Source organism: Ctenocephalides felis, unplaced genomic scaffold (assembly GCF_003426905.1).
Source record: "Ctenocephalides felis isolate EL2017-DRISC unplaced genomic scaffold, ASM342690v1 CF-g0.4_SCAFFOLD_01170, whole genome shotgun sequence".
NCBI lineage: Eukaryota > Metazoa > Arthropoda > Insecta > Siphonaptera > Pulicidae > Ctenocephalides > Ctenocephalides felis.
Window position 1 is genome coordinate 76071407 of NW_020537324.1, and position 16717 is coordinate 76088123.

Here is a 16717-nt window from a genome sequence, read left to right on the forward strand (position 1 = left end):
TTTGTCAAAGGAAAATTTTAAGATTTAATGAACGATAAAACTATTGTAATATTGTAGAAATTAATGGCAAAAATTTCAAAAAAACACTTATCATTGTTTGACATTGAAAACATTTGAACTGTCATCTGCTAGAAATGTCAATACTCTTGAAATTTGAATTTAGGTGAAATTATGAACCTAGACAATATTAGAATAGAATATACAAGAAAAATGTAATGTCTACATTATTATTGTCGAAAGCAGCTGAGATGTGCCAGAAATTAAAATAATATAAGATACAGTCAACATTATATGTTTGGCAGATGAAATTATATAATTCAGTTTAATAAATAAAGCAGTAAGTCCAAAATTGCACACATTATTTTTTTTTAAACTTATGCATGTCACATTTTGGTTTACTATGCTACTATTTTTTTAATATTAAAAATATAGGATAGAATCATAGATAAGGAAAAGAATTGGATATTAAAAAATTAGAAACTTTTGAATTGTAGACGTTTGTCGGGTCATCTAGTATACATATAAAATTTTTATGTCACAATGTTTCTATCGTTCTTATACTCTTCCAAAACGAATTTACCGATTTTTACCAAATTTTATATTCCTATTCAGCAAGTCTGATTATCAGGTTGTTCATCCCCTATTTGTTTTTTTAATCTTTTGAACAAATTATTTTGTTTTTAATTTTTTTATAATGCGGATTTAAAAAATTCTTACGACGCAAAATATTTACTTTTTTATCACCAATTTACTTTTTTATTTTTATAGCCATTTTAGTAATTTAATACTTTATCTCGTTTTCAGTCTATGAATAGTTTTGACATAACTTTGACCACATTTACAATCAGTTAGTTATTTTTATACTAAACATTTTATACTAGAAATATTTTTTATGGCAAAACAACGTTTGCTGGGTCAGCTAGTGTATATATATATATATATATATATATATAAATAAATTAAAACACTTATATCATGTTAGATTAATTATTTATTACCTACATCACCATTATACAACAAATCTTATTTCTTACTTCCACCTCAGTTTTTGCACTTCTTTCTCTCACCCTCCTCATCCTCTCGACCCTTCTTATTATATTTTTTGAATATTTTATTGAACACTTGCATTGTAAAATCGACATCTTCCTTATCGATACAAAGTGGTGGTTGAATCCTAAACACATTACCATAGGCACCACCAACACCTATAAGAACACCTTCATCCTTGACCTCCTCCTGCATGTCCTCCACTTTGTTGGGGCACATTGGCACTTTTTGATCCTAGGAATAAAGGACTCATGAATAAATACAAGGATTTGGGGTAAAACAGTTGTTTTAGTTTAATAATAATTGTTAGTGATTCTTGTATTTTATTTAAATTATTTGTATGCGTTAATTAGCAACAGACAAAAAAAATTAAAATTTAAAAAACAAATTCAGCAAATTTCCAAGTATCACATATTTTTACTATATGCAACACATTATGATTATCAGTATTAAAAGATAGATTTAAGCTAATAATGTGTACCGAAAACATAGTTTTATATTGATTTGGATTTTTTTACTTTGAACTATGAAGAATTATTCTCTTGTATATATTGTAAACTATCGCTAATATAACAACAATTGCAATCATCACAATTAATTTTGTAAACAACTTTAGTTGGTTTGGTATATACTGATATTTTTATTTGTTATATCTTCTAGTAATCTTGTATTTATTAACTTCCCGTAGGGTAGTTATAGTAATGGGCCGAAAATCGAAAATGAAAATTTTTGCATTTCTCGACGTTTTGAAGGTTTCTGAACAATTTGGCATACCTTACAATTAGAAAAAATGGATTGATATGTGTGTGTGTGTGCGTGTGCGTGTGTGTGTGTGTGCGGATACAAATTTTCGTCGACGATTTCGGGAACACCGATCAACCGATATGAATAATTCAAAAAACATTCGATTCATATTGATAAGGAGACGTGCTGATTAGTTTTTGGCGAAGGCAGGTCTAGTCGTTCCGAAGATACGGGGCAAAAAGTGCCAAAAACGGTAACTCAGTTTTTAAGAGAACGGAGCGTCCGATTTGAATAATTAAAAAAACATTTTACTTGTATTAAAGATAAAGAATTGATCAAGGTTTCATGAAGGCAGGTCTAGCGGTTACGGAGATCTAATGAAAAAAAGTAAAAAAAATGCTATTTGGCGGTCAAAAAGGATCATTAGACATACGCACATCAAATTATCAGATATTTTATAGAGATTTTAACAATAAGTATAAATTTTGATTACATTCCTATGAGATCCGTACCAATGTTTATCCGTTAGACAGCGGCGCTTTGTCTCTATGCAGTTAAAGCAGTACGATTGCTTTGAAAAAAAGTTCAGAATTTCCAAAATATGTCAAAATAAAGAAAACATTTTTTTTTTCAAAAAAAGTAATTTTTTGTCAAATTCCTAGTTTCTCAAAAATCTAATTTTTTCGAAGTAAATTTTTTTCAAAAATGTTAATCGTTTTTAAAAAATAATAATATTTGGTACGGTAAGTTCCAGCAATTTGCCTTAAGGCACGATGCTCTAATTTAGACAGAATTCCACTTACAGCTAGTTGTAATTTTGGATAATAATTCAAAAAATTACCCAGTCTAAGCGCCACTCTGGTGCAAATGTTGCACCCAAGTGCGTTTAGACTGTTTATGTACTCTCCAGCACTCTTCCAATTTTGTGAAAAACTATTAAAAAATGTGAAAATGCCGCCAAACTAAGCAGAGCATAAGTGAAAATGTCGCTCAGAATTATTTGTAAATGCGTTTAGACTGTGACTATACGGGAGCACTTTTTCAATTTTGTGTAAATTAGGAACTTAGGTATTTTTTTGAAATTGAATTCGAAATGAAATGACGTTGATTGTTAATGTTCTGGAGATAAATTGACTTATGATTTACATTTGATTTGCTCAGATATAACAAGATAGCAAAAACAATGAAAGTTACAGTATTTGTAATAATATATTTGAAAACGTTTAAAATTTCTCGAATATTTCGTTACGGTACGGGAAGTTCGAGCAATTTGCCTTAAGGCACGATGCCATACACTACTAGTTTACTGCTTACTTTGCCATCCTTGTCTTTGACAGTATCCACTAATTCTATCCCTAAACTTAGTCCTTTGCCTCGGACGTCACCAATCATATTAGGGAAAGCGTCTCGGAGTTCCATCAGTTTTTTCAGGGCGTGTGTGCCAACTTCGTCTGCATTTTTCATCAAACAATCCTAAAAGATAAAAAATTAGCTAAAACCATAGTTGATGTTCAATAAATAGAACATTGATGCATTATTACCTTGTCAATTATGTCCATGTTCACCGAAGCCAAGGCAGTGACAAAAGGATTTCCAGCATGCGTGGAAATATTTTTGGCTCTTCCAAGACATTCTGCAATTTTTGGAGTGGTTAAAACTGCAGACATTGGAAAACCTGAACAAATTCCTTTGCCAACGACCAGGATGTCAGGGATTACTCCAAGTTGCTCGCAGAGGAAGAAGGATTTGCCATTACGAGCAAAAGCTAAGAGAAAAATGATACAGTAAAATTGGAAGCCAAAGCTGATGTCAATAGAATTTTTTTAGATTGTTTTGTATGATTTATAGTTTTTGCCTGTTTGTATCTCGTCCAGCATAAAGAGTCCTCCATTGGCTCTGACAACCTCTGCAGCCTTTTTGGCATAACCTTTGGTGTGAAGAATTATACCACCAACTCCTTGAATTGGCTCCATCATCATACCAGCCAAACCCTTACAAGGAACACAATATCTAGAAAAAACACAAAAAAGTCGACAAACCTTGATGCAACTTCCAAAAATTTGTTAGATATAATTTTACTGACCAAGTACTATTACAACTAGGGTTTATAGAAAAACCGACATTTCAGAAAACCAGTTTTCGAATTTTAATTTTACTAAAAAACCGGTTTTAGCCGGTTTTCGAATTTTATATAGAAAATAAATTTTTGCTCGAATATTCTGTAATTTATCCGCAAATTTTGTGTAATTTAGAGCAGTATTTGACTGAATTTATTTATTGTTCAATTTCATAGATAGTAAACAAAATTATTTTAATTTTAATTAGTAGAACTAAAAAATAATAGTTTATCTTGATTAAATAGCTTTGAAAATAATTATGCGTTATCCATGCATCATTTTCACATATAAGAATGAAAATATTTTTATGATAGTGAAAGGAAAGTTTTCGAATAAATGAAAATAATACATTTCTAAATAAAAAACAATCATTAAATTAAAAAAAAATTAAAAAATATTAGATACATGTTGATACATACTTGTTAATATCAATTTTAGTTTTAAAAACAATTAAACTAAACTAGGGCATTGTCTGTTTCGAGTAATTTTAATTAATTAATTTTAAACATTCTAATTGTTTTTTCGTTTTATAAAATACGACAAAAGAAATAAAAACTCTTAAAGCTTAGTTGTTTTTAAAGCCTGATATAATAATTATAAATTTTTTGTTCTTTAATTTCTAGGGTTTAAAACTCTTTTTTTAAGTTTGAGTAGACGAAGTTACTTCTTCAAGAAGTCATACTGATCTAAATTAAAATACTGGTGTGAAAATCTAAATTAATATATACAAAACATTTCTGGGAACCATTGCAGACTGAGAAGATATCAAATGCTATTGAACCGATATGATTCGAGAATCAAAACGCTTTCATCTATCTTTTATATTTGACTATATTTGTCTTTTTCCATTTATACAGTAAAAACCAACTTTTTTCACTAAAAAACCGGTTTTCGAAATCAACAATTTTTGCCAAAAAACCGGGTTTTAAAACCGGTTTTTAAAAACCGACAAACCCTACTAAAAACCACAAAAAAGTTAACAAACCTTGATTCAACTTCCAAAAATTCGTTGGATCTAATTTTACTGACCAAGTACTATCACCACTTAAATTTTTATAAACAAAGCTATCACCAGAATGACTAAACTGATCAATTTTAAGGGGCACAACTAGTGTAAACTTTTCAAAAAATCGAATTTTCAATTTTTCCATATTTCGATAGGTCATACCTTTAAAAATAACATACCAAAATATTAAATCGATACCTTAAATAGTTTTTGAGTTACAGCCATTTAAAGACTCTATATATAGTATATAGTATAACGATCATTTTATCTTTAAACGCGTTTTTCTCGAAATAGCATTTTCCCAATTTGCCGCAGCGATTACTCAAAAACAAATGATCCGATCACTATCAAATTTTTGTTACATGTTCTATATATAGTTCTCCGTAAAATGAACTATCGATTTTTTGATCGGATCAAAAATCGAATTTTGGCAGTCCAAAAACGACCAAAATTTTGGATAAAATTCGACTTTTTTAAAAAAAAACGCCGTCATTTTGTCAAATTCTGATTTTTTTCTTTATCGTAGTTCATTTTACAGACAATATTATCTAGTTGAACGAGATTTTTTTTTTAAATTTCATCCACGTAGAAGGCCGGAATCACAGCAGCAGTGAAGGGCTTTTTTGTCGCGCCGTTGGAGATCGACGATAACTTAAAAAGTATTTAATTTTTTTTTCAAAAATTGTACTGTGTATTCTTAAAACATGTATAACTATATTCCTGAAATTTTGAAATGATTGATAAAGTAGTTTTTTTAATATAAATTCCCAAAAATCACCTTTTTTTTAGGCGGTTACACTAGTTGTGCCCCTTAAGGTACCAATAGTATTTTTTTCCTACTGACTTGATTGTTTCCTTCAGCTGATCAATATACTTCTTGGTAGCCACACATTCGCCTTTATCAGGACATTTGCAAGATCTGCCTTTAACTTGGCAGATGGAATCACGACATTTGCTACCGCCCCAAAGTCCTTGATAAGGATCAGGATTCATCACATGGATTGTCGCACGACGAGCTGGTTCAGAATACCTAGGCAAAATTCATGATTTGTGTTTATATGATACTGTAATTAACTTCCCGTAGGGTAGTTATAGTAATGGGCCGAAAATCGAAAATGATAATTTTTTCTTTCAAGGTTTCTGAACATTTTACTGGCATACCTCAGAAACTAAATGGATATGTGTGTGTATTTGTGTGTTTTGTCCACGTTTTCGGGCGCACGGATCAACCGATTAAATGGTTCATTTACCATTCGATTCCTATTGGTAGGGATATGTGCTGTTTAGTTTTTTGCTAAGGCAGGTCCAGCCGTTACGGAGATACGGAGCAAAGAGTGCAGAAAATACAAATCGAGTTTTTGAGAGAACGGTGCATCCGATTTGAATGATCTAAAAAACATGCAATTTGTAATGATTGGGAGAAGACATGATTAGTTTTTGGCAAAGACAGGTCCCGCAATTTTGAAGATACAGAGCTAAATGTGCACAAAATGTCAGTTTTTGAGAGAACTAAGCGTCCGATTTGAATTATCTAAAAAACTTTCTGCTTGTGTTGACAAAACAATTGCTTTTGAGGATAAAAAATTATTACATCTTTTTTTATTTTCCATAAAATATTTTTGGAATTTTGGATTAAAAATTCAAAAAATTACCCAGGCTAAGCACAGTCTAAGCGCCACTCTGGTACAAATGTTTACGCAAGTGCATTTAGACTGTTTATATACTGGAGTGAAAATGCCGCCAAGCTAAGCACACAGTATAAGTGAAAATGTCGCACAGAATTATTTGCAAATGCGTTTAGACGGGGGAGCAATTTCTCAATTTTGTGTATTTTTTTTTGTGTGACAACTATTTTTTTTGACTTCCCGAAGAAGAAGTTTATGTTTTCATAAAAAAATCCGATTCGCTAATTTTATTTTTTTTCAACGTTTCAAGCCATACTGAATCGTATGTGTGCATGTATGTGAACAGATTTTTTGCCGAAAATCGACGTTTTCTCAAAAACGGTTCGACCGATTTCAAAAATTTAAAAGCCATTCGATGTATTTCAATGAGGGCTATTGTATATCATTTTTGTGCAAGGATCGGCCAAGCCGTTTCTTCGTAAATAGCAAAAAAGAGAAAAGTTTTTTGTCCACGTTTTAGCCCGTAATTCTGAATCGATTTTGAAACTTCGAAAACCGTTCGAAAGATATTGGTTGGGAATCGTGCTGATTAGTTTTTGGTAGAGATCGGCCGGGCCGTTTTCTTGTAATAAAGTTTTTTAAAAAAAAAATTCGATGATTTTTATGACTATTTTTTTGACGGTAGATACCATACGAGCTAGATCATACTAAAATATTATCGCTCTACAGCAAGTCGTTTAGCTTTAAAAATTTGTCAAAGTTTGCAAAAATTAGTATGGTTTTTTTGGCATTTGTCAATATTATAACCTTCATCGACGTTTGCTCAAACACGCCCGAACCGATTTCAAAAAATTAAAAGCCAATCGATGTATTTTCATGTTGTCATCAGTTTTGTGCGACGATCGGCCGAGCCGTTTCTTTGTAATTTGAAAAAAAGTGTTAAACTTTACGTCCACATTTAAACTCATACTACCAAATCGATTTTAAAAAATCAAAAACTGTTTGAAAGATATTAGTTGGGAATGATACTGATTAGTTTTAGGTGAAAATCTACCGAGCTATTTTCTTGTAATTCACTATTGAAAAAAAATTTAAGCCGATTTTCATGGAACTTTTTTGGGCGAGATACTTCATGGTCTTATAGAACTTACTGAAATATTACGGCCTTACGACAAAAAGTTTAATCTTAAAAATTCATCAAAGTTTGAGAAAATGAGTAGTTTCGTTGACGTTTGTTAAAATTAAAATTAGATGATTTACTTGGTATAACAATAGATTACTAGGTCTTCATGTACATACTAAACCATTAACGTCCTACGAAAACTGGTTTAATTATAAAAATTATTGATTTATGAAAATTTGTTAGTAGAAAATACTCCGAGTTGACGTGTTCGTTCGTTTTCAATTATGTGTAATAAATCCACTCGGAATACTTTTAATCACTGATAAATTATTTTTTATCTTGTATTGATTAAGTCGATTAAATACACATATCGGGAAGTTCATGTAACTTGCCTCAAGGCAAAATACCAATACCAACTAGTTTGAAATTGAATTCGAAATGAAATAGACTATTGTTAATGTTTTGGAGATAAATTGATTGATTTATGATTTGCATTTGATTTGCTCAGATATAACAAACAAGATAGCAAAAATAATGAAAGTTACAGTATTTGTAATAATATATCGGAAAACGTCTGGAATATTTCATTACGGTACGGGAAGTTCTAGCAATTTGCTTTAAGGCACGATGCTATACACCACTAGTTTATTATTATTATTCACCACTAGTTAACTTCCCGTATTGTAATCGCAAAAAAATCGAAAATGAAAATTTTTATATATCTTTACGTTTCAAAGGTTTCTGAACATTTTGGCATACCTTAGAAAAAATGGATGTATGTGTGTGTGTGTGTGTGTGTGTGTGTGTGTGCGTGTGTGTATGTATGTGCGGATACAAATTTTCGTCGACGATTTCGGGAACACGGATCAACCGATTTGAATAATTCAAAAAACATTCGATCCGTATTGATAAGGAGACGTGCTGATTAGTTTTTGGCGAAGGCAGGTCTAGCCGTTCCGAAGATACGGGGCAAAAAGTGCCAAAAACGGTACATACGATTTTAAGAGAACGGAGCGTCCGATTTGGATAATTCAAAAAACATTTTACTTGTATTGACAAGATGAAGAATTGATCAAAATTTTATGAAGACAGGTCTAGCGGTTTCGGAGATCTAGTAAAAAAAACTAAAAAAAATACCATTTGGCGGTCAACAATAATCATTAGACATTAGACATATGCACATCAAATTATCAGATATTTTATAGAGATTTTAACAATAAGTATAAATTTTGTTTACATTCCTATGGGTTCCGTACCAATGTTTATCCGTTAGACGGCGACGCGGCGCTTACGCGCTTCGATATTTAGTCTCTATGCATTTAAAGCAGTACGAATGCTTTGAAAAAAAGTTCAGAATAATAATAATAAATATTTCAAAATACACTTTTCCTCAAAATGTCTTTTTTTTCACAAAAAAGTAAATTTTTGTCAAAAATTTACAGTTTCTCAAAAATCTAATTTTTCAGAGTTAATTTTTTTCAAAAATGTTAATCGTTTAACAGAAAAAAAAAAATTGGTACGGGAAGTTTCAGCAATTTCCCTTAAGGCACGATGCCATACACCACTAGTTTTCTTACATAAATTGTACATGTGCAGTAAGTCCCCTAGTAGCCGGTGTCATCCCATGATAGCCTGCTCGCAAACTCAGCACTTCCCTACGTCCAGTATAAAGACGTGCCATAAGCAAAGCCATCTCGATGGCTTCAGCACCAGTGTTTAATATATAACATTGTTTCAAATTACCAGGAGCCCTTGCTGTTAACTTTTCTGCAAATTCGTGCATCTTTGGTTCCAGATACATGGTGCTACAGTGCACCATCATACGAAGTTGGCATTTGGCAGCTGCCATCATGACTGGATGGCAGTGGCCTATGTTGACTGTGCAGACACCAGCAAACATATCCAGATATCTAGAACCAAAATGGTAAATATAAATATAAATATAAATAAAAACTAGTGGTGTATGGCATCGTGCCTTAAGGCAAATTCCTTGAACTTCCCGTACCGCAATGAAATATTCGAGAAATTTTAAACGTTTTCAAATATATTATTACGAATACTGTAACTTTCATTATTTTTGCTATCTTGTTTGTTATATCTGAGCAAATCAAATGTAAATCATAAATAAATTTATCTCCAGAACATTAACAATCGTCATTTCATTTCGAATTCAATTTCAAAAAAAAAAATTGTTGCCCAATTGAGCACAAAATTGAAAAAGTGCTCTCGTATAGTCACAGTCTAAACGCATTTGCAAATAATTCTGTGCGACATTTTCACTTACACTTTGCTTAGCTTGGCGACATTTTCACATTTTTCAATAGTTTTCACAAAATTGGAAAAGTACGTAAACAGTCTAAACGCACTTGGGTAAACATTTGTACCAGAGTGGCACTTAGACTGTGCTTAGCCTGGGCAATTTTTTGAATTTTTAATCCAAAATTACAACTAGTGGGTCGCATGGTATCTAGCCTTAAGGCAAATTGCTGGAACTTTCCGTACTAAATATTGTTATTTTTTTAGAAACGATTAACATTTTTAAAAAAAATTTACTTCGAAAAAACTAGATTTTTGAGAAACTATGAATTTGACAAAAAATTATATTTTTTTGAAAAAAAAGTTTTCTGTATTTTGACATCTTTTGGAAATTCTAAACTTTTTTCAAAGCAATCGTACTGCTTTAACTGCATAGAGACAAAATGTCAAAAATTTTTATTTTTGAGTTTTTTGTGATTACTATAACTTGCCCTACGGGAAGTTAAAAATATTTTATGGAAAATAAAAAAAGATGTAATAATTTTTTATCCTCAAAAGCAATTGTTTTATCAATACAACAAGAAAGTTTTTTAGATAATTCAAATCGGACGCTTAGTTCACTCAAAAACTGCCATTTTTTGCAGATTTAGTCTTTTTTCATACAATCATACAAACATTTTTTTTACATTTTCTAACTAAAACGTAGAAGCAATTTGAGCTTTATTGCTAATATATAAAGTTCATATTAAATTACAAGCACTCACTGTATACTCCTCCTAAACTATTATTCGGATTTTGATAAATCTTTCTGAAGTTTGTTAAGAAAATTTTCTAGGATGTATGTGATTATAAAGTACTGGGATGTATGTGCAATATTGTAGAAATAAATGGAAAAAATTGCAAAAAACGACATGTCATTATTTGCATTGAAAATAAATGAAAACTATCATTTGCCAAAAATTTCAATTTACTTATGAACCTAGACAATATTAGAATATGTATAATGAATTTATGGTTATGTTTAAGAAAAAAGAAATGTCTACATTATTATTGCTGAAAAGCATCTGAGATGTGCCAAAAATTAAAATAATATAAAATACTGTATATGTAGTATGGCAGATTCAATGATACACATATGAACAGGATATGACAAATTAATTCTATAGAAACATGAAATTAAGTATTAATCGGCGTCAGTCCTACCTTAAATGCGATGCATGCGAAAAATACGAGCGCAAACCTTAGGGGGCGCCAACACAAGATTCGGATATTAAATTTTGAATATAGTTTTTTTTTCAATATATAATTTCTTTGCATCTTTTACTAATCTTTTCACAATATTTGTAAAATACGCTAAAAATTTCACTTTATAACAACAAATGGGAAAGTAAAGGGAAAATACCATTCGGCCCTCACTCGATTAGGAGAAGTTTAAGATGCAATTTTGGATATTTTAAATAATAAAAAATTAAATTAATTTAATCCAACATGAAGTACCAGTGTTATGTTATGGTTATGGTTATGTTATACAGTTTAAAAGACTTCAATTTCCAATATAGTGTTCTACATTTAACATCGCTCATCTATTATAAATGTTTATGCATTTTGGCGTGAAGAGTAATTTAAAAAAAAACAATAATTATTATTTTTAGGTAATCGGTGAATATTAGTATATTATATTAAAAAAATGTAGACATGGGTACAGGACAACGTCTGTCGCGTCATCTAGTATAAAATATAAATATATCTGTGTTTTGGTTATGGTTTTTTGTGATTCTTACCTGTTGCACTCGTGGTCCCATACCCACTGCATGCTGCCCTGGTGCAGCAACAAAGGTTTTCTGTAAACAGTGTTAGAATTCAAGGTTTTTCTTTTGCGAATGTTGACGATTTCTTTGTAAGGGCGACCCTTGTACGGTTTTGGTGTGAAATCGTAATCGGGCATCTTGATCTTGGTCTGGGTTCCATATTTGCGGACGATGTGTATCCAGATAGGTTTTGGGAGCATTTTTAATATTTGGTTCAAAATTGTTTAAAAGGTTTTGACACTATGATTGTTAGATATTTTGTTTTTTGATGTGAAAGATTGTATATTGTTTTGGGAAGTTGACATATTTGGTAAAAATCTGGGTGAAAATAATTTTGGAAACTGAAAAATGTAAATATTTTTGACATGTTTGAAATTGGCGAATCTTTGACTTTGAATTTGGAATTTTTGTCATTTGGAATCTTTATCATTTAAAATATTTGACTCTTAAAGTTTTTATCTTTGTTGTTTGAAATTTTGTGGGTTGCAATTTTTGTCATTTGGAATTTCTTTCATTTAAAACTATTAACAATTAGAATAATTGTCATTTGGAAATTTTGTCATTTGGAATTTGTCATTTGAAATTTTTGTGGGTTGCAATTTCTGTCATTTGGAATCTTTGACATTTGGAATTATTAACATTTGGAATTACTGGCATTTTGAATAATAATTGCAATTTTGAATTATTGCAATTTTGAATTATTGCAATTCAGAATGTTTGTCATTTGAAAATTTTGTCATTTAATATTTTTATCATTTGGCTTGTTTGTCATTTGGAATTTTTATCATTTGATTTTTTTGTGGATTGCAATTTTTGTCATTTAGAATTTATGTCATTTGAAATTTTTGACATTTGGAATATTTTTCATGTATAATTTTCGTCATTTGAAATTTTTGTCATTTGAAATTTTTGTCATTTGTAATTTTTGTCATTTGGATTGTTTGTCATTTGGAGTTTTTGTCATTTGAAATTTTTATCGTTTGGCATTTTTGTCATTTGAAACCTTTGTCATTTGGAATCATTGACTTTTGGGATTTAACATTTAAAATCTTTAACATTTGCAATTATTTTAATGTATAATCTTTGTCATTTAGAATCTTTGTTATATGAAATTATTGACAATTGGAATTTTTGTCATTTGAAATTTGTCTCATTGAGAATCTTTGAAATTTTGAAACTTTGTCAGAATCTTTGTCATTTGGAATCTTTGTTATTTCACATACTGATATTTGAAATTTGTGTCATTTGGAATTTTTGTCATTTGAAATTTTAGTAATTTGTAATTTTTGTCATTGGAAATTTTTGTCATTTGTAATTATTGACATTTGTTAATCCGACGAGTAATCCGAGTCTAGTCTGGTTAATTAAGCTACAATTTTATTAGGAGTACCAGAAATCAAGAGAAATTTTTGTACTTGCAAGACTTAGTAATAAGAACTTAATAATAAGAACTAAATAATACCAATGTTGGACTTAATAATAAGAACTTAATAATACGAAGTAAACTTTTGTTTTGATCTTGTCGCAAAGTCGATGGATCAAAAAGTTGTTGGTTGAATAATTAGATTGATAGAGTTTAGATAGATGTTTAGATCGAGGTCTTGGATCTTTGAGGACCTAGGTTATACAAAACCAAAATTTTTGAGAATCTTAAAGGCTTTGAGACGTTGATTGGTGATATGTATTGATGGATGATGATTTTGATTGACGATAACTTGGATTGAGAAACAATTTAATTAACAAAGGCATTTATTAACAACAACCTTGTACATTATAACTAGACAACTGTATTTCCCTGAGGAACAAAGTACATTTTAAAATCAGATACAATCTTTACAAAACGACATCAACTACCATCTAATGCCCTTGCTGATTTTTTTATTTCCCACGTCCACAAAATCCTGTGAATCAAAACTTCACCAAAAAACACCAAACAACTTCCTGCCAAACACATCAAAAGCGCCTTAAAAACAAAATCCAGCTGGTCCATCGTATAATAATACCTGACTTCCTTCTTCAATTGTTCTTTCTTAAACTTGGTCAGCGAAATTTCAAACATAACATCATCCAAAATCTTGAACATGACTCCATTCTCGCATAAATTCAGCAAAACTTGGTTGAATCGTTTTTTGTACGGTGATTTTTTTAAAGTCATCATAGACGCAGGGATTGTTTTTACAGATCTCAAGACGTGTGTTAAACTTTTGCCTTGTTGGTTGTACAATTGGGCTTTCATTATCTCACAAAACATCTCGCCGATTATATAAGCAGTATCTTTGTGCTCCAAAATTCTGTGGATCATTTTTGTATGGTTGAGACTGACTTCTAATTTGCGGTTGGCTGTGAGTTTTTCATCGCTTGATAGACTTTTGATGTCGATTGCTCCTTTTAAGGATGATGGTAAGGTGATTTTTAAATCGCTTTGTAGAAGTTGGCGTACGTTTTTGATGTCTAAGGATTTTTTGCTGGTCGTCAAATGTTGCACCATCTTGGCTTGGTAAGTCGAGCACAGGATTAAAGAACAAAAGACGACTGATACGAACAGACATCTCTCGTACAAAAATTTGCTCATGGGTTGCGTCGTCATTAGCATAGCTCCGAAAATTACAAAAACCACACGCAAGACGTCCAGATAATTCTCAAAACTGGTAAATTTATTATGCAGACGTGTCAATTGCACCCAAACCAAAAACACCAGGGTTATAAAAACAAACAAAGCCAAACCACACGAATATTCCACTGCCTCCAAATATGATACTTCGAAATCTGAACCTCTTTTTGGCATCAAGACACTAAAACCTTTCTGGTGAATTGCATACAAGTATACGGATTTTACCAAATGCTTTTTTTGGATTGTTCTGATGTTTGCTGCCAAATCGACTTCACCATTTTCCAAGGCGTTTAGGGCACCTGTGTAATTGTTTTTTTTCGGCAACCCAGTCGCCAAAGTGGTTGCGATTTGTTGTGTTCACAAAATTCACACGAAAATTCATGGTTTGGGAGAGCACTTTGAGGACTTGGCCATCTACCATTGTGTAATCTGGAATGACAGAAATATAGTTAAGGAATTTTTATCAATTGTAATTTTTATCATTTGCAGTTATTGAAATTCGAAAGTATTGACATTTTGAATTATTGACACTTGAAATTTTCGTCATTTGGAACTAGGGTTTGTCGGTTTTCAAAAACCAGTTTTAAAAATCGTTTTTTTGGCAAAAATTATGGAATTCGAAAACCGGTTTTCACTGTATAAATGGAAAATGACAATTATAGCCAAATGTAAAAGATAGATGAAAGCGTTTTGATTCTTGAAATCATTTCGGTTCAATTGCATTTGATATCTTATCAATGGTTCCCAGAAAGGTTTTGTATATATTAATTTAGATTTTTGTACCATTGTATATATTAATTTAAATCAGTATGACTTCTTCTTGAAGTAACTTTCTCTACTCAAACCTAAAAAAAAGAGTTTTAAACCCTAGAAGCTACAAATAAAAGAAAAAAAAATTAGGCTTTAAAAACAAATAAGCATAACTTGGTCGAGTATTTTCTATTTCAGAAAATTTTGTGAGAAACAATAAAGGTCATGTTTAAGTAACAAACCGATAATTCTCAGTTTTTTAAAATCATATTTTATTAAACAAAAAAATAATTAGAATGTAAAATTAATTAATTGAAATCGCTCGAAACCGGCAATACGCGAGTTTAACTTAATTGTTTTTAAAACTAAAATTGATATTGACTAGAATGTATCAACTTGTATCTAATTTTTTTTTAATTTGATGCATTTTTTTATTTAAAAATATATTATTTTTATTTATTCAAAAACTTTCCTTTCACTATCATAAAAATAATTTCATTATTATATGTGAAAATGATGCATGAATAACGAATAATTATTTTCAAAGTTATTTAATCAAGATAAACTATTATTTTTTAGTTCTGCTAATTAAAATTAAAATAATTCTGTTTACTGTCTATAAAATTAAACAATAAATAAATTCAGTCAAATACTGCTCTAAAATACACTAAATTTGCGAATAAATTCGAGCAAAAATTTATTTTCTATATAAAATTCAAAAACCGGTTAAAATCGGTTTTTCAGTAAAATTAAAATTCGAAAACCGGTTTTCTGAAATGTCGGTTTATATCCGCAAATTTAGTGTGATTTAGAGCAGTATTTGACTGAATTTATTTATTGTTTAATTTTATAGATAGTAAACAGAATTATTTTAATTTTAATTAGTAGAACTAAAAAATAATAGTTTATCTTGATTAAATAACTATGAAAAAATAATTATTCGTTATTCATGCATTATTTTCATATATAAGAATGAAAATATATTTATGAAAGTGAAAGGAAAGTTGTCGAATAAATAAAATAATACATTTTTAAATAAAAAATGCATTAAATTAAAAAAAATAGAAAATATTAGATACATGTTGATACATACTTGTTAATATCAATTTTCGTTTTGAAAATAATTAGGCTAAACTTTTATTTCTGTTCCGAGCAATTTTAATTAATTAATTTAACACATTCTAATTGTTTGCTGTTTATTAAAATATGATTTAAAAAAACTGAGAACGTCTATCGAATTGCTACTTAGACATGACCTTTATTGTTTCTAACAAAATTTTCTAAAATAGAAAATACTCTCATACCTGCGACCAAATTATGCTTAATTGTTTTTAAAGCCTGATATAATAATTCTAAGTTTTTTGTTCTTTAATTTGTGGCTTCAAGAATAAGTCACACTGATTTAAATTATTATATACAATGGTATAAAAATCTAAATTAATATATACAAAACCTTTCTGTGGACCATTGCATACTGATAAGATATCAAATGCTATTGAACCGATATGATTTCAAGAATCAAAACGCTTTCAACTATTTTTTATATTTGGCTATATTTGTCATTTTGCATTTATACAGTGAAAACCGACATTTTTCACTAAAAAACCATAATTTTCGCAAAAAAAAACGG

At 30.1% G+C, this 16717-nt stretch overlaps 1 protein-coding gene across 1 annotated transcript; it reads right to left on the minus strand.

Moving 5' to 3' along the window:
* Nucleotides 1-1041: 1041 nt before the first annotated feature.
* On the minus strand, nt 1042-11863 carry LOC113367643 (alanine--glyoxylate aminotransferase 2, mitochondrial-like). Its single transcript, XM_026609232.1, has 7 exons — nt 11700-11863; nt 9240-9572; nt 5759-5944; nt 3647-3801; nt 3333-3556; nt 3106-3264; nt 1042-1281 (listed from the first exon to the last, which is right to left on the minus strand). The coding sequence occupies exons 1-7, from the start codon at nt 11861-11863 to the stop codon at nt 1042-1044; spliced, it is 1461 nt and encodes a 486-aa protein (XP_026465017.1).
* Nucleotides 11864-16717: the final 4854 nt, after the last annotated feature.